We start from the raw sequence: 24,762 nt of genomic DNA on the forward strand, positions 1-24,762 counted from the left end.
CATAGAGCAAACCTAATGCCAGAAAAAACGCATCCGCATTAAGCAACGCAGGGTCCCCTGGTGCCAATGCAAATGCCCAATCCTGAGGGTCACCCCGCAGGAAAGATATAATTATCTTGACTTGCTGAGCAGGGTCTCCAGAGGAGCGAGATTTCAAAGAAAGAAACAACTTGCAATTGTTCCTAAAATTCAGAAAACGAGATCTATCTCCAGAAAAAAACTCTGGGACAGGAATTCTAGGTTCAGACATAGGAGCATGTACAACAAAATCCTGTATATTTTGAACCTTAGTGGCAAGATTATTCAGGCTGGAAGCCAAACTCTGGACGTCCATGATAAACAGCTGGGATCAGAGCCATTCAAAGATTAAGAGGAGGAGGAAGTAGCCACGCTGCAATAAGGCTAGGCAGCAAACTCTGAGGGAAAGAGAAAAAAAAAAAAAAAACTTCCTCAGACTACTTATCCTCCTACTTCAGCCAATACAATTAACACTTTGTGGGCCGGTTATACTGTCATATAGACCCCTCACATATAATGACGGTGAAATGAGAGGAAAGCACATACGCAGTATGAAAACAGTTTCAGCAAAATGAGGCCCGCTAAAGCTAGATAGCAGAGGATACAAAAGTGAACTGCGCGGTCAGCGAAAAACCCTTCAAAAAACCATCCTGAAATTACTTGAACTCATGTGCCAACTCATGGTACATGAGGAGCAATTTCAGCCCACTAGAGCAACCAGCAGCAAGAATCACATATCTGCAGGCTGGACTAAAAACCAAATAAAGCAAAACACCAAAACAGGAAAATCCAAACTTAGCTTGACCAGAAGGTTCTAGGAGCAGGGAGCAGAGGTAACAAGACACACTGGATACATTGATAACCGGCGAGGAAATGCCAGCAAAGCCAGGTTAAATAGGAAACTCCCATATGCTGATGGAACAGGTGGAACCCAGAAACCCAGGAAAGACAAGTCACCCAGTACCATCAGTAACCACCAGAGGGAGCCCAAAAACAGAACTCACAACACCCCTGCACCACTTTCTCCAACACATACTGTATATAAAGTGGCCACAGAAGCCAATCACATTGCATCTTTTTACTGAATTTTTAAAAAAAGAGAACCTGGGCTCTGATTGGTTGCTATTAACAATTACGCCATCTTGGACACTATTGATAAATGAGGCTCATTGTTTTTTTTCCACAGAATGCGGTATTATCTTCCCCAGAAATCATTACTTTCATTACAAAATGGCAGCCAATGTTGGAACAAATAAATGACACTTGTTTATTGCATTCAGTGACGAGGCGTTTTATAAATTTGAGAACATGTCGTAAAACACAGTAACACGTCTTATATTGTACATGTTGCTCTGTGCCCCAGGTATCATTTTATCCAATACTGTAGTTGCGGCCCTGGCAGGAAGTTTATACAATCAAATACACGATGTACAAGTCTCATGTTCTGACAAGGGAAGTGAGAAAACCATTATTAAGTTCACAAGGACATCCCGTTCTTCTCATCACCACATCACACATTGCAGTACAGGACAAGGAATGCAGTAATCCGTCCTTCCAGCTCATGAAAATCTAGTCTGAGGGTTTAGTCTTCACAATACATGCTGTAAACACGAATACACGCAATGGTAAAAAGTGTTAATATTCATTGCAAATCTATCTATCTATCTATCTATCTATCTATCTATCTATCTATCTATCTATCTATCTATCTATCTATCTATCTATCTATCCATCCATCCATCCATCCATCCATACCTATTTATCAATCAACTAAAGACAATCTTTATGTTTTATAACATTTATTGAGATCATTTAATATTTAAGGCTTTGGATTTCTATACTATTCTTGGGCATTGTAAAATTTAGTATGAGCACTGCCAAGTTATACATGGCACTGTTTGAAATGAGTAATAATCACTAAAGTGTATAATAATTTACAACATGATATTTAATATACATCAATGGTAAATTATGTTGAAAAATACTTTAGATAGTTAGATAGATCCTAATGTCTGCTCCTAATTTGAGCTGTTTAGCAGCTTTTTCACCCCCATGAAGGTGTTGCCTATGTGTTTGGCAAGATAGATGTAGATAGATACAGTGGGGAAAAAAAAGTACAATATTTAGTCAGCCACCAATTGTGCAAGTTCTCCCACTTAACAAGATGAGAGAGTCCTGTAATTGACATCATAGGTAGACCACAACTATGAGAGTCAAAATAAGAAAACAAATCCAGAAAATCAACTTGTCTGATTTGGCAAGATTTATTTTTCAAATTATGGTGGAAAATAAGTATTTGGTCATTAACAAAAGTTAATCTCAATATTTTGTTATATATCCTTTGTTGGCAATGACAGAGGTCAAACATTTTCTGTAAGTTTTCACAAGGTTGGCACACACTGTTGGTGGTATGTTGGCCCATTCCTCCATGCAGATCTCCTCTAGAGCAGTGATGTTTTGGGCCTGTTGCTGGACAACACGGACTTTCAACTCCCTCCAAAGGTTTTCTATGAGGTTGAGATCTGGAAACTGGCTAGGCCACTCCAGGACCTTCCTATGCTCATTATGAAGCCACTCCTTCGTTTCCCTGGTGGTGTGCTTGGGATCATTATCATGTTGAAAGAAGCATCCACTTTTCATCTTCAATGCCCTTGCTGATGGAAGGAGGCTTGCACTAACAATCTCACGATACATGACTCATTCATTCTTTCATGTACACGGATCAGTTTTCCTGGCCCCTTTTGTAGAGAAATAGACCCAAAGCATGATGTTGCCACCCCTATGCTTCACAGTAGGTATGGTGTTCTTTGGATGTAATTCAGAATTCTGTCTCCTCCAAACATGACGAGTTTGTTTCTATCAAACAGTTCTACTTTGTTTTCATCGGACTATATGACATTCTCCCAATTTTCTTCTGGAAAATCCAAATGCTCTCTAGCAAACTTCAGGCGGGCCCAGACATGTACTGGATTAAGAAAGGGGACACGTCTGGCACTGCAGGATCTGAGTCCCTGGTGGCATAGTGTTTTACTGATGAGATAGCCTTTGTTACAGTGGTCCCAGCTCTATTCAGGTCATTCACTAAGTCCCCCTAAGTGGTTCTGGGATTTTTGCTCACTGTTCTTGTGATCATTTTGACCCCACGGGGTGAGATCTTGCATGGAGCCCCAGATTGAGGGAGATTATCAGTGGTCTTTTATGTCTTCCATTTTCTTAATATTGCTTCCACAGTTGATTTCATCACACCAAGCTGCTTGCCTATTGCAGATTCAGTCTTCCCAGCCTGGTGCAGGGCTACAATTTTGTTTCTGGTGTCCACATATAGTGGAGTTTGGAGTGTGACTGTTTGAGTTTTTGGACAGATGTCTTTTATACTGATAACAAGTTTAAACAGGTGCCGTTACTACAGGTAATAAGGGGAGGACAGAGGAGCCTCTTAAATAAGTAGTTACTGGTCTGTGAGAGCCTGAAATCTTGCATGTTTTTTGGTGACTAAATACTTATTTTCCACTATAATTTGAAAAATAAATCTTGCCAAATCAGACAAGGTCTTTTTCTGGATTGTTTTTCTCAATTTTGACTCTCATAGTTGTGATCTACCTATGATGTCAACTACAGGTCTCTATCATCTTTTTTTAAGTCGGAAAACTTGTATAATTGGAGGCTGACTAAATACTTTTTCCCCCACTGTATATCTTGATTTTTACTTGCCACTTGTAGCCATAGAGTGACAAATTGTAAGTCGACAATTTTCCACTATAAAAATAAAAAGGATGCCATGCTCAGTCAGTTTAAAAAGGGCTTACATGTTGTTCTTTTTTTAAATTTTGTGTGAATATTTAAAGTTCTTTTCTAAATGTTTGGTCCAGTGGATCGACAAATGGGAAGGGAGGAAAAAATTAGCTCTCAGGCTGTGTGATCCATTATGGTCGTACATATACCCCATTCCCATTATCATTTCCCATCCCTCAGTTAAACTTGATGGATATTTGTCTTTTTTCAACATTAACTATGTGACTATGTAACTCTTTTACCTACATCACTGAAATGGTGTAAAAATAGCCCTAAGTTGTAGATATTATACCATGCAGCTTATTATGCTTCCAACCATCAGAAAACAGCAATTATAACTAATGATACCGAACGCTGAAAGTGTCTGCCTTGTTCAGTTTCAGCTGATTTAAGGCCGATAGACCAAAGAAAAGAGAAAATGATCTTCACAAAGTCAATAGTTTGGTGTTTAATATACGGAAATTATGTTTATTCACATTTACTGTTGTCTCCGACATTTCTCTCCTCCGGTGTCTGAAGTCATGGAGCTAACAGCCATGTACCTGAAACTCAAAGCTACCAGAGAACCAGGGAAATATCAAATGAGGCAACTCTTAAAGGTCAATAATAAAAAGCACATTTCTATAAAAAAAAGAATAATCTGGCAATAACTGTAGAAAATAAAACTGTGCTGCTATTTACTTGAATATTATCGAAATGCATTGCTCTTGGGGTACCAGGAAAGGAAGATTTACGGATATTTCATTGGCATTCACTGTTATCAAATATATGTGGTGAGGGAAATGAGAAACATTTCAGCCTGAGCAAACATCAGTTCTGTCTGGGAAATAATTTCATGAGCAAAGACACACTTGAAAGGGTTTTCTGCTTGAGATCTTTTTTTGGACTCTGTTCTGCTTTGTCAGCTGTGTAATGCAGTGTCATAGCACAATATAAAGAATGTTATGTATTTCATACTACCAGATAAAACCTACTGCTTTGACTTCAGTAATCAACAAATTGTAAATGTGCTTGTAATGTAACACTGGGTAATATATCCCAAAACTATATGGTTATGTTATTTTCTGTGCACACATTGCGCCCGATTCATCAACACTGACATTGTCCACCCGGTCTTTACGAGATGTGCTGGAGTCAGACGCTCCTGATTCATGAACACACGTATGCCTCTTTATGGATCAGGAATGCCGGATGAGTTGGATACACCTCTGTATGCAGCTCTCCACAAATCCTACTCCAGTCCCTGCTTCATCATGAATTTGACAAGCAGTGGTCGCCATGCCCCTCGTCTCACCCCAGCTCCACCAACTTTGTTGAAGCAGGGTGAAAATGGTGGGAGAACACGAATCATTGCAAAATTTACTGTAAGTTCCTCCAAAACTGTGTAACTTTTATACGTTTTTTCACGTAAAAGCTTTGATGAATCAGTCCCTTATTGCACTGCGATAAGTGAGTACAGTTCTTCAGCATGGGAAGCATGGTGACTAACGCTAATATGGGGAGAACATACATCTTCATAGCACAGTTTCTATGTTCTCCATATGTTTGCATGGACTTTTTTTTTTCCAGGTATCTCAGTTTCATCATAAAGTTCAAATGGATTCTGATGTATTACATGACAAGGAAATTAGATTGTGAGCCCCATTGGGTACTGGGACTAATGACAATAATGATAATTAACGTTATTTGACTCTGCAGACATTCAAATTAAAAAATCAAGAGAATTTATCAGGGAAATTTGATATGCATTAAAGTTATTTGATGCAAGTTGAATTTTCCTTATAATGGTATGGTGACCTTCCAGATGCCAGAGCATAATGAATGTAGGATGTAAAAAAAAAATCGCACCGTTGCAACATGCCGTCCGGTGCTCCATACTTATTTTCACCTTCCGTTGTCACACCTTCTTCGGTCTGCGACTTCTGACTCCACTAGCCTCAGACATCAGTATGTGCTATTTTATCACTGTACACGTCATGATAAAAGATAGAAGCGTATGCACTACTACTGATGGTGCTCAGGTAGGTTCCCACACTGTATGAAACTAAAAGAAAGAACCTGGCACTCAACTTAATGCTTGTGGAATTTTTAATCGTAGTAGCCAAAAACGTTTTGGTCCTATGTCTGGACCTTCATCAGTTACGTACTAGTTGTAGGACTCCGCGTCTGGACACCAGCACAGCACATACCAGCGTTACAAGTCCATTCAGTGTGCCAATTACTACTGCGCATTACCAGACGCAGACTATGCTGTGCCCTATATGACTCCGTTGTCATTTTCTACGATTATTCTACGACTAGTACGTAACTGATGAAGGTCCGGACATAGGACTGAAACGTTTTTGGCTACTACGATTAAAAATTCCACAAGCATTAAGTTGAGTGCCAGGTTCTTTCTTTTAGTTGTACACGTCATGATGTCACCACAAGGTTAGGACATGCATTGCCTTGGGCCATGTCAGTGCCTCGGTGGATGCACATTGTGATGTCATGGCATGCGGGGACATCAGAGGCAGAGTTGAGTCTATAAGCTGTGGCCCAGAGTGAAGCTGGCGAAAGAAGATTCCTATGACAGGGGAAGGCAAAAATAAGAGGTGGACTGGACAGTAGGCTGTGGGGGTGGCAGGACAGGAGAATAGTAAGGTTAACATCAATTTTTCAACAAAATGTCAGAGCAAATTGCAAAAACATCTGTATTTAATCCCACTCATATACATTTTCTCATCTCTAAAAACATTCTTTGTACAGCAGTGCAGATTAGGACAGGGTTACATTCGCACTAGAAAACTCAATTTTTCTGTTCCTAGACAAAAAAGAAAAGATGGATGTCATGCATGGGATTGATTTGTGGAATAACACAAAAACTACATGACAGAGTCTTTGACTATAATAGGTCACGTTGAATTTCCATAATTTTTCTGGTCAAATGGCAAACACTGTAATGGAGACCTAACATACAGTGGGGCAAAAAAGTATTTAGTCAGTCAGCAATAGTGCAAGTTCCACCACTTTAAAAGATGAGAGGCGTCTGTAATTTACATCATAGGTAGACCTCAACTATGGGAGACAAACTGAGAAAAAAAAATCCAGAAAATCACATTGTCTGTTTTTTTATCATTTTTTTTGCATATTATGGTGGAAAATAAGTATTTGGTCAGAAACAAACAATCAAGATTTCTGGCTCTCACAGACCTGTAACTTCTTCTTTAAGAGTCTCCTCTTTCCTCCACTCATTACCTGTAGTAATGGCACCTGTTTAAACTTGTTATCAGTATAAAAAGACACCTGTGCACACCCTCAAACAGTCTGACTCCAAACTCCACCATGGTGAAGACCAAAGAGCTGTCAAAGGACACCAGAAACAAAATTGTAGCCCTGCACCAGGCTGGGAAGACTGAATCTGCAATAGCCAACCAGCTTGGAGTGAAGAAATCAACAGTGGGAGCAATAATTAGAAAATGGAAGACATACAATACCACTGATAATCTCCCTCGATCTGGGGCTCCACGCAAAATCCCACCCCCTGGGGTCAGAATGATCACAAGAACGGTGAGCAAAAATCCCAGAACCATGCAGGGGGACCTAGTGAATGAACTGCAGAGAGCTGGGACCAATGTAACAAGGCCTACCATAAGTAACACACTACGCCACCATGGACTCAGATCCTGCAGTGCCAGACGTGTCCCACTGCTTAAGCCAGTACATGTCCGGGCCCGTCTGAAGTTTGCTAGAGAGCATTTGGATGATCCAGAGGAGTTTTGGGAGAATGTCCTATGGTCTGATGAAACCAAACTGGAACTGTTTGGTAGAAACACAACTTGTCGTGTTTGGAGGAAAAAGAATACTGATTTGCATCCATCAAACACCATACCTACTGTAAAGCTTGGTGGTGGAAACATCATGCTTTGGGGCTGTTTCTCTGCAAAGGGGCCAGGACGACTGATCCGGGTACATGAAAGAATGAATGGGGCCATGTATCGTGAGATTTTGAGTGCAAACCTCCTTCCATCAGCAAGGGCATTGAAGATGAAACGTGGCTGGGTCTTTCAACATGACAATGATCCAAAGCACACCGCCAGGGCAACGAAGGAGTGGCTTCGTAAGAAGCATTTCAAGGTCCTGGAGTGGCCTAGCCAGTCTCCAGATCTCAACCCTATAGAAAACCTTTGGAGGGAGTTGAAAGTCTGTGTTGCCAAGCGAAAAGCCAAAAACATCACTGCTCTAGAGGAGATCTGCATGGAGGAATGGGCCAACATACCAACAACAGAGTGTGGCAACCTTGTGAAGACTTACAGAAAATGTTTGACCTCTGTCATTGCCAACAAAGGATATATTACAAAGTATTGAGATGAAATTTTGTTTCTGACCAAATACTTATTTTCCACCATAATATGCAAATAAAATGTTAAAAAAACAGACAATGTGATTTTCTGGATTTTTTTTTCTCAGTTTGTCTCCCATAGTTGAGGTCTACCTATGATGTAAATTACAGACGCCGCTCATCTTTTTAAGTGGTGGAACTTGCACTATTGCTGACTGACTAAATACTTTTTTGCCCCACTGTACCTTATTATTGTACATTGGTGTCATTTGTATGAATTCCATTTTTATCCTAGAAAAAAGCAGAAAAAGAGAATCTTCTAATGTAGAGGTGAACCTAATGCAGGGCCTTATGTTAATGCTATAGAAACAACAGGAAATGAAGAAAAAAATAAATTAAAGTCCCAGTTTAGAAGATCATACTTTCATTAATCCTATACAGTTTTTCATTCCAGCATCTGATGCATCATGTTATTATATAGCACTTACTTTTAATTCCCAGAGTGGTCTTTCCTGCATATTGATGTGGCAACTACTGGAATCGGAGGCCTGTGTTTTGACATGAAAGCATTAAAGAGAATGCAAAACATCAAACTCAGATAGCAATAAATTAGATTTGAATGGAGCTGTACTTAGTATTCCAGGATCCTAATGTCAAGCCAAGGGAAATGTCTATTACTGTCATGTTTATTGTAGGATGACTTGATACGGGTGCCATAGGTTACTGCCTTCAAACCTTGTCAGCATAGGCAATCGGGAGATGGCTGGAATCACCCGTGTTTTATATTCGCTGTCAGATTCAGCTGAATTTTGTTCAACATTACAAAGCCTATATCAAATATACAAATTCTGTTGTTCACACTAAATGGCTTCAAAATATAAAACAACGGAACACGCAGTCTAGAATATTCTGGATCTATCACTACTATTGCCTATAGGGTGAACTATAGAGTGATTCACTCTCTACTTTACCTGGGAAAATTGTTGTAACTTCTAAAAAGACAATCTATCAAAATGAAATTTGGACTGTACATACCTTGGTTCGTGAGAAACTAATTTTTTAAAGCAGGGGCTGAAAATGTCCACTGTTCGCATCCAAGCACACCTGAACCAGCCGTCCTATATGGTTGAATGTATTCCGCTGGATGTCTGGGGTGATGGCCTGAATTTCTTGCTGTATGTTCTCTGAGAGTATCTGTAAAGCTTGTGGCTTGTTAATGTACACCCAACCTTTCAAATGGCCCCAATGGAAAATATCCAGCGGTGTTAAATCAGGCGATCTTGGTGGCCACAGTCCCTTGGAGATTACTCTGTCATCAAAAAAGGCTTCAACACATGGTTTGGATGGCAGATTTTGACCTCCAAACTTCTCTAGAAACTCACTTTGGCACCTCAGTTACCTACGGGCTGGTAGACCTGTGCCTATAGCCCAGCCTAGGGGTAAACTTATATGCACACATTGCATAGTATTTCTATGTAGCTATAAGATATTTAGGCTATCACAGTGCTGTGGAAATGAGAAAGGCTCTAAGAGAAGGAAAGAAGAAAGACTATAGACAATAGATCTTGTGAAAAATGCACCTCAATGTTTTGAAAGAGCAACCCAAAGTGGTGCCCACTTGATGGGCAGAGAACCAGGCAGTATGTATTTGAAAACAATTCATATGGTCACTGATTGCTTTTGCTACCCTCATGTTAAGCATCTTTTATCACCCTTAAATTATTTTGCTTGATGGTGCCGACTCTGAGCAACGTCATAGTGTCATGTAGCCTTCATTTGGGAGAACCTTTCTATGGTATTGTATGGAATATGCATTCACCAATAATTAGGAGTTGGCATCACTTTGCTGCATGCATTTTTCTTACTAGCTCATACAGCTCATGAATTCTTTTCATTCTTATTTCCGTCATCCCATTTTCTTTCCTATCAGAGTGAAATTGGACACAGCCCTCCTCCTGCCTACACCCCAATGTCAGGAGTAAGTATTCCACATTGGCCTTTCATCTGTGAATGTCTTAACTGACTTATCCTCTGGTTGTTTTTTCTTCTCTTGTAGAGCAGTACTGGGTTAAGGTGCATTTACATTGCAAGATTATCATGAATGCGCGCTTCTTTCACGATAATCTTGCTGTGTAAACAGGTTGACGATCACCCGTAATATAGGCAAAATACTCATTAGTTGGGTGACTTGATTTTAAATCCTCATTCTCGGTAGCATATATTCCTGTAAGAACAGAGCATGGGCTGTCAAGAACATTTGCAGCCTACTGATTGTTCAATGCACTTCAGAAGTGCGGTCTACCTATATAAATGACTGCCAATCAGCGAACAACTGGCTGATCGGCAGTGGTTAACTGCTGCACAGCGACTAATGTACAAGGACCCTTACTCTAAACATATGACCACAAAACACAATGTCAGACACGCTTTATATAAACTTCCTTATTGACTGGCACAGATGTTCCCCTCCCTGGTCCTTCCAATTTCTGATAATGGCTCACTCATCTTTTCACCTATGTTTCACCCTCTTCCTCAGATTTCCATACTTTTTTTTATAGCATGATAGGTCTGGCAAGGAATTCAGAAAGGCCATTATAATTGCCACGTTGACTTTTACAGAAAGCACTAGGACTGGGATGCAAATTGTGCATTGAATAATAACCTATATATAAAGCAAGAAGACTGGCACCACAAATGGCCATTTCATATTCTTCTCTCCAGTCGTTCATTTGCCAGCCTTCTCCTACTCAGTTTCATACTAACTCTTCCCAGTGTCAAATATTAGTCTGCGGTTTTGATATTTGTCCCAGTTTCTCTTACTTTCGTATGCAGAGACCTGAATATACTAAAATCATACTAAATGTTAGCAATTTGTTATATTTGCAATGTAATTCTTCTATATAATAACTTTCCTAATTTCTGTCATATGCTGCAGGAGGTGGAATAGTTTGGCTTTCTTGATGTAGACAGCTACTATCTAGAAATATGGCTCTATCCAGTACACACAGCATGAGCCTTAAACATGTCTTTGTCACTTACTCTTATGTGTTATATAGTAATTGTGACTGTCGAAAGTAGGAGTCGAATAGTAAAAGAAAAGAAGGAGCCTTACTGAACAAAACCATTAGTGACCAGTGTGGGAATGGGGCATTTCGGTTACTGGTTTACAATGCTACATTTCTATGATGCAACCAAATTGCAATAATTTATAGCTTTGAATTGATTGAGGGAAACTGCATTTTTGAGGATTATTGGAGAAACATCAAAGGTTAAAAAAGAAGACTTTAATGAATTTATGGGTATCAAAAATAAACATCTAGTAAAGAAGACAATTGGTAGATCAGACGATTTCTAGAGCCTTTGGAGATAAAAAAAATAATTAGTATAAAAAATTCCACATCATGACCAAAACACCTTGACACTTGTGTATCTTCATAAACAGAGCGAAAATAATAGTAGACATCAAACAGATCATTATTGGAAGAGACGTAGAAGGAGCAATCTGGAGCATCATTAATATAGAGTGTCCAGCACCATCACAGAAGGGATGGTGAATGAGAAGACAGCACGGTAATTGAATCAATCAGTCATTTGCTTTCTGATGCTGGGCTTAGGCTGTAGGTCAGCAAGTCATCAAAAGCTGTGGCAAATACACTAATTACTACTCTACAGGACAAAGCTGTTAACTCTCAGCAGTGTTTAACTCTGCGCTATCTGAAGTGGCGGCAACATCTCTCCTCATTTAGGAGTCACTATATCACAGCCATCTTCCCTCTACTATTGATTTGCATTGCTGTTGGCCTGAGAAAAGCCTGAGAAAAGCCAAACCTTGTCCATGATCATTACATTGAGTGAAAATTAAAGTAAAGCAATTGACAAAGAGCCATGTATTTATACATTGTGGGATTACATCAGTTTTGTTACCACCATGTTCTATTATTATAAGCTTTTCCAATCTAAGGCTTCTTTCACACTTCAGTTGTGTGGCGTCAGTTAGGTCCGACATCGTGGCGGATCGACGGATCCGTCAAATTTTGTGGAAAAACGGTTCTAACGGATCCGTTTTTTTGACGGATCAGCTGCCCTGATCCGTTAAAAAAATGGATCCGTTAGAACCGTTGCGACCGTTTTTACATCCTTTGTAACCGTTTTTTGACGGATCCGTTTTTTAAAAGGGGAGGATTTCAATGTGATTGGCTACTGGAAACTACTGGAAAACTATATATAGCGTGTATTTACACCACATCTTTGAAAGGTTGTAGAGAAAGTGGCAGAAATGGAAGGAGTCCTGGCGAACATTGCAAAGATCTATGCGGATTTTACTTTTGAGGCAAATCAGTTGGCAGTCAGCGTTCGAGAGAGGGAGGAACAAAGACTGCGCATCCTACGGCAGCGGCGGAAGAGAAGGCTGTGGATCCATCCCATCACAGCACAACGTATGACCCGTGGTGTTTATTCCACGCTTTACATGGAACTAAGAGAAAACCCTCAAAAGTTCTTCAATTATGTGAGGATGAGAGCTGAAAATTTCGAGTTTTTATTGGGCTATGTGGAAGACTGTATACGGAGACGAGACACCCAGATGCGATTCTCAATATCACCAGCAGAGCGTCTCATGGTGACTATTCGGTAAGTAATTTTTTTTTTAAATGATTCTCATTCATCAGACTTATAACTGTAATGTTTTTTGAATTTTTTTATTAATTATTGTCTTTTCGTTTTGTTAACAGATTCCTTGCAACTGGAGAGTCGTTCTCATCCCTCCATTTCCAATTTCGACTTGGGATATCCACCATCTCGGGGATCATCAGAGATACCTGCCGGGCATTGTGGGAGTGCCTACAAGTGGAATACATCCCAGAGCCATCACAGGAGAGGTGGCTGGAGATCGCCCAAAATTTTCATCAAATTTGCCAGTTTCCAAATTGTGTTGGAGCAGTTGATGGAAAGCACATACGGATCGTCAAACCTTCAGGCTCTGGATCACAGTTTTATAACTATAAGAAGTACTTCTCAATTGTGTTGATGGCCATAGCCGATGCACAATGCAAGTTCATCGCTGTTGATATCGGTGCGTATGGACGCGCAAATGATTCACAAATCTTTAAAAATTCACCAATGGGGCGCCGTTTATATGGAGAGACATTTGATTTTCCGCCCCCTAGACCTCTCCCTGGAACCACTGGTCCACCATTACCATTTGTTTGTGTTGGAGATGATGCCTTCCAGCTTTCCCCACACTTGCTGAAACCCTTTGGAAGTAGTGGACTGACCCAGAGGAAAAAAATTTACAATTACCGCTTAACCAGAGCACGAAGAGTAGTGGAATGTGCTTTTGGCGTCTTAACTGCCAAATGGAGAGTCCTGCTAACTGCAATTAAACTGCAGACTGAAACTGTCGATGATGTGGTCAAAGCGTGCGTTGTCCTGCACAATTTTGTTTTATCAAAAGAACAAGTTTCCCTGGAGGATAATGTTTCAGAAAGCACCTTACGGGATTACCAAAACCCCACTTTTCGCAGTCCAGTAGCAGTCTCCAGAATGCGGGACAGTTTTGCAGACTACTTCATGTCTCCTGCAGGATCAGTTGACTGGCAGTATGAAATGGTGTAAAAAAATTTTTCTTTTTACACTTGTAAAAATACCATTTTTTGTTTGCTTACAAAATCTTTGTACTTTAATGCAGCATTGTATGTTTTGCAACGGTACCCTTTAAACACTGTTATTGTTACTATTGCCATAACCTTGGTGACTTAAAAACTTTACAAAAAAAAAAAAAAAAGACAATAAAATTGCTTTTAAACCAAAAAACTGTTTTTTTATTGACTTTTACAGATTCTCATAGTTTGGGGTGGAGATAGTAGCGGAGGGGCTGACAGGGCGGACCACGTCGAGAGTGGGGGACAGGACATCACGGGGAGGAACAGAAGTGGAATGGGTGGTGAAAACATGAGGTTGTGTAGAGAGTTGAGGTGCAGATGTGGTGTGTGGGAGGTATGAAGGTGTTGGTGGGATTGGAAACGGAGAAGTTAAAGGGGAAGAATGGAAGGGGGACGGTAAAAACTGTGAAAGACTAAGGGGGGAAGGAACAAATGACGAAGGAGTAGAATGGACGGGAGGAGGACGGACAGGAGGAGGACGGACGGGAGGATAGACGGTGGATTGAGAGGGGAAAGGTGTTGACACATAAAGGGTAGGTGGAGGGGCATGGGACATCGCCTGCGCTAGAGCAGTGTGGCAGCCTTGCATCACATGCATCTGCAGGTCAGGAGTTAGATTTTCCATGTGCCTGAGGACCGACTGAAAAAAACAGTGCCTTGGTGACTGGTTTGCATCTGATTGCATCCTATCAAGACGACTGCTGAGTTCAAGTATGCTTTTGTTAAGCATATTGTACCCAGCAGACGTTTGCTCACTCAAAAGCTTGATGGCACTGTGAAAGGATGCATTCAGCTGCAAAAAGTCAGGCGCATAGCTCCTTTCCTGACCTCTCTGGCGCTGCCGTCCTGACCACAAAGTTGGTCTAGATGTTGCAGCAGTGGCAGAGGGGTGGGGTAAAGGGAACTCTAACTCATCACCTGCAGCTTCAAGTGACGAAGTCCGCCCTGCCGCTCCAGCGCTGGTGGATGAGGCTGAGGGATCAAACGAAAGGGAAGGTGCAGAAACAGAGGGGTCGACGTGGTTCCCGGTGGCGGACTCTTGAGGGATCGCTCCAGAGGGGTGCAACTCTGATGCAGGCTCCCGAGTGCTGCAGAAAGTGCTGTTAAAGAAGAAAAAAAAAAATTAGTATCTGGATATTACAATTGCCCTTGCTGCAAAAAAAATTGAAGGTTACACATTTTTACAGTTTGACTGAAAATATGTGGTGTTTAATATTTACCTTCTGCTCAGCAGCGTCGACCGGAGGAATGACAGGGCTCTGGCATGTTTGTATCTGCTCCTGCGTCCTCTAGATCCACTCGGGGCCTGCATCTCCTTATTAAACTCCCTCTTGAAGCGATCCCTGAGTGACCGCCACCGCACGATAATCCTGTTACCTGGAAAGAGAAAGTAAAAATTGGTTACTATACACCACATTAAATCATGCTAACATAAGGTTATGAAGTGTGAATACTTACGCGCTAGATCCTGGGCCCCAGCATCGAGTTCCTCCCAGTTATCCATAACAGCACTGCACACTTCCTCCCATAGCCGTCGGGTGATTAACTGGTCAGCATGGCGGCGGTCCGACATGTTCCACAGCGGCTCCCGACTTTGTACTGCTTCGATGAGGGTGTTCACATCGATGCCCTCCTCTTCATCATCTTGTTCGGGAGCACGCTGTGAAGCCTAACAAAAAGATAAGAATAAAAAGGGAAAGATTACAACACATGAATTTTACATTTTACTAAACACCAAACAAAAAAGGAACTTACTCTTCGGCGACCGCCGCGATTATCATTCCGACGACTATGGGAGGTGCTTTGAGGAACTCTACGTCGAGCCCCGGATTGTGAAGACTAATTTAAAAAAAAAAATTAAATTAATAATGTTCTTTGATCGAGGCATATGTATTGTGTGCTGTGCTGAATGTTTGTGTTGGGTGTAGTGCATTGTATGTGAGGATCGGTCTGTTCAAAACTTACACTATGCGCTCCCGCTCCTTGTATTTCTCCACCCTGTCCGTCTCCTTCTGTTAGCCCCTCTGCTTCATATTCCTGTGAATACAGAATAAACACATAAAGGCTTAAAATACAATTGCCATTGTTGCACCAAAATAAAAAATTTATGAAGAAAAAAAATTAACACCTCAGTTTGCTGATGATGTGCTGGGGGGCTCTCAGAAGAAGACATTATGATCTTGCGTATAGCTTGGGTCGGTCGGTCCCTTGCTTGGGTCCTCTTGGTCCCTAGAATCTGCAAGCATAAAGGGAGTTCTAAGCTACTATACAAAAGGATAGATAGATAGATGCAGCTTTCAGGACTTTACACTTACATCTGTTTCCAAAACTTGGGGCTTGCATATAGCTTGGGTCGGTCGGTCCCTTGCTTGGGTCCTCTTGGTCCCTAGAATCTGCAAGTATAAAGAGAGTTCTAAGCTACTATACAAAAGGATAGATGCAGCTGTAGGGACTTTACACTTACAACTTTTTAAAAAAATTGGGGAGCCTGCTTGTGTACGTCTTGGGTCAGTACCTACTACAGTACCTACAGTGCCAACTTATTTTTGATTTCCCCCATCACAAAAGAAAAAAAAAATTCTTAACCGTCAAACTTGATATGCTTGATGCACAAGCTGCCAAACCCTCTACCTCCTGTTTCCCCACAAAACCCCCCCCCCCAAAAAAAAATCCCTTTAAAACAACACCAAAACTACTTAGAACTTGATATGCGCAATGCGCATGCTGTTAAAACCCACCTAAACAAATTTTAACCTTATAAAAAATGTTACTCATTCGAAATTAAAATACCAATCCCCAAAATTGTTAATTATGATTACCCTACAGTTTGTATTTTCTAAAACCAGATAACATATTCTATAGCAAAGATTTGCATTACACATTTGTATATATAACCTTTACTGTATGTTTACCCAATATTACATTTATCTTGAAATGAGACTACTGACAGATTTGTGAAATTTTTATTACTATATTTTTTAAAATTTTCTTTTTTTTAGGGTACAGTAGGAGCTACACTGCTCTTTATTTGAAATACAAGTACATTATGGAAAACAACAAAGATGCAGAACACATCACACATCATTTATACACACACACACAAAACACATTTTACACCACAGCTATTCAAAATACCAGCATAGTATGAAAAACATATAAACAGGGCAGGCAGGCACACGCACGCACGCACGCACACACAGCCACCTTCTGTCTGTCCCTCGGCGCTCTGCTTCTCTGCCCTGTGTAAGCACAGCGGCCGGAAAGCAGAGTGGTGACGTCACCACTAGTGTTGAGCATTCCGATACCGCAAGTATCGGGTATCGGCCGATACTTGCGGTATCGGAATTCCGATACCGAGATCCGATACTTTTGTGGTATCGGGTATCGGTATCGGATACATAGAGATGCGTAAAATAAAGAATTAAAATAAAAAATATTGATATATTTACCTCTCCGGCGGCCCCTGGACTCAGCGCGGGTAACCGGCAGGCTTCGTTGTTCAAAATCAGCGCTTTTAGGACCTGAGAATCACGTCCCGGCTTCTGATTGGTCGCGGGCCGCCCATGTGACCGCCACGCGACCAATCACAAGCCGCTACGTCTTTGAAAGTCATTACTGCGCTCATTTTTAAAAAATGAGCGCGTTAAGGACCTGCGAATGACGTCACGGCTTGTGATTGGTCGCGTGGCGGTCACATGGGCGGCCCGCGACCAATCAGAAGCCGGGACGTGATTCTCAGGTCCTAAAAGCGCTGATTTTGAACAAAGAAGCCTGCCGGTTACCCGCGCTGAGTTCAGGGGCCGCCGGAGAGGTAAATATATCAATATTTTTTATTTTAATTCTTTATCTTACACATCCCTATGGATCCCAGGGCCTGAAGGAGAGTTTCCTCTCCTTCAGACCCTGGGAACCATGAGAATACCTTCCGATACTTGATGTCCCATTGACTTGTATTGGTATCGGATATCGGTATCGGTGATATCCGATATTTTTCGGGTATCGGCCGATACTATCCGATACCGATACTTTCAAGTATCGGACGGTATCGCTCAACACTAGTCACCACTGTACTCTGCTTTACGGCTGGATGGCGCTCACAATGCAGAGAAGCACAGCACGGGGACAGACAGCGGAATTTACCTTTATTTTTTTACTTTTACACTGGTAACCAGGGTAAACATCGGGTTACTAAGCACGGCTCTGCAGTTAGTAACCCGATGTTTACCCTGGTTACTGGCATCGTTGGTCGCTGGAGAGCTGTCTGTGTGACAGCTCTCCAGCAACCAAACAGCGACGCTGCAGTGATCCGGATCGTTGTCGGTATCGCTGCAGCGTGTGACGGTACCTTTAGTAAATACATCAAAAATCAACATTAACCAATATGGCATTGACAAATGCACATGCAACCAACAAGATGCAAACAAACATACCTGCTAGCAGAGTCATAACGCAAGCATAACACATGAAAAGGCATAATATTGACGAAGGCATAATAAGGTGCAGGCACGTAAAAACACATACATACAAAAGCACACAGCAGTACAAAAATACACACACACACACACACACGGCCATCAGTCCTCCAGCTGGAGCTTGATATATTCACCGTGGCAGGCCTCGGGGTGGATCTGGACTGTAGCAGGGCACTGGCTGTTGCAGGACAACGGCAGGCCTCAGGTTGGATTCAGGTTTTAAAAGCTCTTGCTGTACTCAGTACGTCATGCACAAATGCGCACACACACACACACACACATGCACGCTGGATGGCAGTACTCACATGGCTGTCTCAGGCAGGGTCTGGCTGGCACGGCCTCTCTGGCTGGCTGGCAGGGCCTCTCTGGCTGGCTGGCAGGGCCTGGCTGGCAAGGTCTTGCTTGCAGGGTCTGGCAGTGTGTCTCTGGCTGGCAGGGCCTCTCTGGCTGGCAGGGCCTCTCTGGCTAGCTGGCAGGGCCTCTCTGGCTGGCAGGGCCTCTCTGGCTAGCTGGCAGGGCCTCTCTGGCTGGCTGGCAAGGTCTTGCTGGCTGGGTCTCTTTTGCATTGAAGGGTCTCTCTTGCTGGCTGGTACATTGGGAATGACCTGTCCTCTTTATATAGTTTTTGGGTTGTCTGGGCAAAGTATTCACTTTTTGGAGCATGCTCAATCAAAAAAAGCGGATTGAGGCGACGGATCCGCCAAAAAACGGATCGCGACGGATCCGTCGCCCATAGGCGCCCATTCTAAAAAAAGGCGGAAACGACGGATCCGTCGCGGTCCGCCTTTTCGGCGGTGCCAAAAAACGTTACAAAGTCCGTCAATGTCTAGACAACGTCTGCCAAATATCGACGGATCCGTCGCATGGCGGATGGAACGGACGACCATCCGCCACAATCCGTCTCTAATGCAAGTCAATTGGAAAATAGCGGATCCGCCAAAAAAAATGGCGGATCCGCCATTTCACGAAAATGGCGGTTTTTGACTGACGCCGAAAAACTGATGTGTGAAAGAGGCCTAAGATACACCTAACAACAGTGCTGTGTGCACGGTGACATTATAGCAGTACACTGTGCCATACCTAGTACCAAGTCATACCGGCATCTATATGCTGCCGTATTGGCTCCATTGTCCGCTGAAAGAACAGAACTTTACCTTTCTCGTAGCAATTCTTGTAGAAGAGATAAGTTCTATACATAAAGATACTGATGAAGCATGATACACTTTCATTCTGCTCGATTTATATGGAATTTGATGGAATAAACCTCAGTATGTGCCATATGAAATCAAGGATACAGATGTACAATAAAGGCACCATCCAATAGAATTCCCATTTCTCCCTCTCTTTTTTCCCTCTTTTCTATTTTTTCCTTCTTCCATCCTTGTGTTTTTTCTGTTACAAATGACTTGAATTATTCCTTACTACTTAGCAATATTGTTTCATTGCGATTCTTATAGCACTTAGGCCGGGTTCACACTTGCGTACCGGGGCTTTGCGGAGGGCTGCGTACTTCCTCCATTAAACTCCGCCCACTTCCAATCTTCCATTTAGGTCCGCCTGCTTCTGCATGCGTCCTAAGTACCTATCTTTAACATTGGGTACGCAGAACATGCGGATGTATGCGAATGCGTAATTTTGATGAGCCCGCCGTCCGCACAAAATGCAACAAGTTGTGTTCCTGTGCGGCTGGCAGGCTAGTCAAAACAATGCTTCCGCATACATCCGTATGCATTCGCATGTCCTGTGTACCCAATGTTAAAGATAGGTATGCATGATGTATGCAGACGTAGGCAGACCTAAACAGAATAAGTGTGGAAGTGGGTGGAGCTTAACAGAGGACGTACGCAGCCCTCCACAAAGCCCCGGTACGCAAGTGTCAACCCGGCCTAAGTGCTATAAGAATCACACATTAGTTAAAGCAATGAAATAATGAAACAATATTGCTAAGTAGTAAGGAATAATTCAAGTCATTTGTAACAGAAAAAACACGAGGATGGAAGAAGGAAAAAATAGAAAAGAGGGAAAAAAGAGAGGCAGGGAACGCAAGTGTGAACATAGGGTAATACCAGTTTTTAGGTGACAATATATCTGCTTTATATACTGTTGAGGGAGACCATCTGTGCTGCAGGAGAACAAACTTGAGGCTCAGTCCACCATATCTGCTAGATGGTTTCCGATTAAATTCAGCTCTCTGTGGAGCAAGACATGAGACACGCAGAAACAATGTGCAATACAAAACAAGGCTAGGGTCACAAAAGCATCTGAGAGAATCGGGCCAGTCATTCTAATCACACTCTGATCAGAGTTTGATCAGAGTGTGATCATAATGTTATCAAGTTTTTGCAGATGAGGAGAATAAAAATTGATCCATCTTCTTCATTGTGTCAGTCAGTGAAAATCAGACTCCACTCATATATCATCCAAATGCAGTCTTGGATCAAGCTTGGGCATGCAGCAATTTTTTTCCTTGTACCGAGTCGGACATGAGCACGACCCCTACAATAACCTTGGTCCGAGTGCGATCTGATATTTTTTCGGATCATACTTAGACTGAAAATACAGTCGTGTGCACGAGCCCTTACTCTGCTTTTTTTCAGGCTGTATGCAAGTTTTTATAGAAGCTTATAAAAACATCCAGCAAAATTAAAGAAAGCAGCCTATGCAGACTTAAGAAACCAATCATCGGTCATACTAAAGGACCAATAGAAATATTAGCGTAGTGGCATACAACCGATCACAGTTAATACACACAAGAGAACAAGTTTCAATTCTTGCTTATCTTTCATTTTCTGAGAAGCTAACTACATTTCTAATCTAAGGGTACCGTCACACTATACAATTTACCAACGATCACGACCAGCGATATGACCTGGCCGTGATAGTTGGTAAGTCGTAGTGTGGTCGCTGGAGAGCTGTCACACAGACAGCTCTCCAGCGACCAACGATGCCGAGGTCCCCGGGTAACTAGGGTAAACATCGGGTTACTAAGTGCAGGACCGCGCTTAGTAACCCGATGTTTACCCTGGTTACCAGCGTAAAAAAAAAAAACAGTACATACTTACATTCCGGTGTCTGTCCCTTGACGTCACCGCTGTGCTCTGCTTTCACTTTACGGCCGGCAGTCAGTGAGTGCGGGAAGCAGACGGCAAGGGACCTGACGGACACCGGAATGTAAGTATGTACTGTTTTTTTTTTTTTTACATTTACGCTGGTAACCAGGGTAAACATCGGGTTACTAAGCGCGGCCCTGCACTTAGTAACCCGATGTTTACCCTGGTTACAAGCGAACGCATCGCTAGATTGGTGTCACACACACCGATCTAGCGATGACAGCGGGAGATCCAGCGACGAAAGAATGTTCCAAACGATCTGCTACGACGTACGATTTTCAGCAGGATCCCTGATCGCTGCTGCGTGTCAGACACAGCGATATCGTATGGATATCGCTGGAACGTCACGAATCGTACCGTCGTAGCGACAAAAGTGCCACTGTGTGACGGTACCCTAAGTTTCATTTTAGAATAAATCTAGCTTACACAGGATGGGGATAAGGATAGGGAAGATACAGATAATTGCTTTGACTTTACAATACTTTACTTTTGGATATTAGACCATTGGGAATCAGTGATTAGTACTGGTTTGTCATATTATGTATGCACATATAGGGATAATTTTTTTTTTTGTTTATATATATTTACTTTTAAAACTTGATTTAACCAAAACTAAAGAGATGATAAGGTCACGTACATACTGAAACATCAATAAACTACAATAAACTATGTCCCATCAGTAAATAATCTTCTGACAGTGTCACTATCAGGAATATGTAACATCAACACTGCCTAAGCCACCATATTCAAGGTGCCAAGGGAGCAAAGTGAACACTCAAACTTCAATATACAAAAAGTTTTCAATTATTCAAAAGTACAGCATATTAATAAAACCACATACATTTAAAAGGGTGCCTCCAATATTATTGGCATATAAGATAGACCTGTTAAACCCAGCATAAGCCACATTAATACATATTGCAATAGTATATGGAAAATAGTTGTTATTTTACAAGTTTTACGTCATTATTAGAGATGAGCAAACCCGAGCTTAAAAGTTCGAGATTCGTACCGGACAGTTAGTGTCTGGTACTAAACGTTGATCATGGACTTCTCCCAGAAGTCTGGTGCAAAGTTCGAGGTTCCGGGGGAAGTCTGTTTCTGAAAGAAAGAGAGACAGAGAGAGAGACCAAGTTCACGTTGCCATACATTTCAATGAGGTTTGGGTTTGGTTTAAGTTCGGGTAAAGTTCTAGTACCCCAAACAAACTTTGGGCTAAAGCCCAAACTTCCATAACTCTGCTCATCCCTACTCCTTATAGCTCAGTGGCATCTTATAAGTGCATATATGTATTCTACTATGTACTAATGTGTTTGAATTTGTTTGTTACCTTTTATGAAGATGTAGTTGTAGGGGTGAATGCAGAGCAGGTCTCACATCCCTCAGCCCCGATGCGGGTTTCGTCTCACTTCCTCAGGGGGTGTGTGCATAAGATACACTGCTTATAATAAAATCACTTTCGTCAAACATTCCTTTGTGAGGCCGGCGTCACACTAGCGAGTTTTACGGACGTATGAGCGCAGAAAATACATCCAGAAAATACGCATTGCACATGGCCCAATGATTCTCTATGGGGCAGCTCCTATCTGCCGTATATTACGCATCCGTTACAGGCATAGAAAATCGCAGCATGCTGCGTTTATCAGCGTATTGTGCAAAAAATACGCCAATGAAAGTCTATGGGGGCGAGAAAATTACGTATTACACACGAACCATGTGTGCGACTTGCGAGAAATACGCAGCGGTGTCCTATAGAAAAGCCAGCAATTCAGCGCGGTGTACAGTAAAATCACACTGACAGCTTACAATAGAATAGGTAAAATAAATGTGTACTCATAGTATATATATATATATATATATATATATATATACATATATGTCAGTGAGACACACATATATATACAGTTAGGGCCAGAAATATTTGGACAGTGACACAAGTTTTGTTATTTTAGCTGTTTACAAAAACATGTTCAGAAATACAATTATATATATAATATGGGCTGAAAGTGCACACTCCCAGCTGCAATATGATAGTTTCCACATCCAAATCGGAGAAAGGGTTTAGGAATCATAGCTCTGTAATGCATAGCGTCCTCTTTTTCAAGGGACCAAAAGTAATTGGACAATGGACTCTAAGGGCTGCAATTAACTCTGAAGGCGTCTCCCTCGTTAACCTGTAATCAATGAAGTAGTTAAAAGGTCAGGGGTGGATTCCAGGTGTGTGGTTTTGCATTTGGAAGCTGTTGCTGTGAGCAGACAACATGCGGTCAAAGGAACTCTCAATTGAGATGAAGCAGAACATCCTGAGGCTGAAAAAAAAGAAAAAATCCATCAGAGAGATAGCAGACATGCTTGGAGTAGCAAAATCAACAGTTGGGTACATTCTGAGAAAAAAGGAATTGACTGGTGAGCTTGGGAACTCAAAAAGGCCTGGGCGTCCACGGATGACAACAGTGGTGGATGATCGCCGCATACTTAATTTGGTGAAGAAGAACCCATTCACAACATCAACTGAAGTCCAGAACACTCTCAGTGAAGTAGGTGTATCTGTCTCTAAGTCAACAGTAAAGAGAAGACTCCATGACAGTAAATACAAAGGGTTCACATCTAGATGCAAACCATTCATCAATACCAAAAATAGACAGGCCAGAGTTAAATTTGCAGAAAAACACCTCAAGAAGCCAGCTCAGTTCTGGAAAAGTATTCTATGGACAGATGAGACAAAGATCAACCTGTACCAGAATGATGGGAAGAAAAAAGTTTGGAGAAGAAAGGGAACGGCACATGATCCAAGGCACACCACATCCTCTGTAAAACATGGTGGAGGCAACGTGATGGCATGGGCATGCATGGCTTTCAATGGCACTGGGTCACTTGTGTTTATTGATGACATAAGAGCAGACAAGAGTAGCCGGATGAATTCTGAAGTGTACCGGGATATACTTTCAGCCCAGATTCAGCCAAATGCTGCAAAGTTGATTGGACGGCGCTTCATAGTACAGATGGACAATGACCCCAAGCATACATCCAAAGCTACCCAGGAGTTCATGAGTGCCAAAAAGTGGAACATTCTGCAATGGCCAAGTCAATCTCCAGATCTAAACCCAATTGAGCATGCATTTCACTTGCTCAAATCCAGACTTAAGACGGAAAGACCCACAAACAAGCAAGACCTGAAGGCTGCGGCTGTAAAGGCCTGGCAAAGCATTAAGAAGGAGGAAACCCAGCGTTTGGTGATGTCCATGGGTTCCAGACTTAAGGCAGTGATTGCCTCTAAAGGATTTGCAACAAAATATTGAAAATAAAAATATTTTGTTTGGGTTATGTTTATTTGTCCAATTGCTTTTGACCTCCTAAAATGTGGAGTGTTTGTAAAGAAATGTGTACAA

At 41.8% G+C, this 24,762-nt stretch overlaps 1 protein-coding gene across 2 annotated transcripts in view; it reads left to right on the plus strand.

Moving 5' to 3' along the window:
- The window catches only part of ERBB4 (erb-b2 receptor tyrosine kinase 4), a 1,426,503-nt gene that overhangs the window by 1,382,273 nt on the left and 19,468 nt on the right, over positions 1-24,762 (plus strand). Inside the window, exon 26 of one of the 2 annotated variants that reach the window (XM_069733420.1) lies at positions 10,062-10,109. The exons of the other annotated variant lie outside the window; for it this stretch is intronic. Within the exon in view, the coding sequence (XP_069589521.1) occupies positions 10,062-10,109 (48 nt within the window). The remainder of the gene's footprint in view (positions 1-10,061; positions 10,110-24,762) is intronic. 2 annotated transcript variants of the gene reach the window in all.

This window comes from Ranitomeya imitator, chromosome 7 (assembly GCF_032444005.1).
Source record: "Ranitomeya imitator isolate aRanImi1 chromosome 7, aRanImi1.pri, whole genome shotgun sequence".
NCBI classification, from domain to species: Eukaryota; Metazoa; Chordata; class Amphibia; order Anura; family Dendrobatidae; genus Ranitomeya; species Ranitomeya imitator.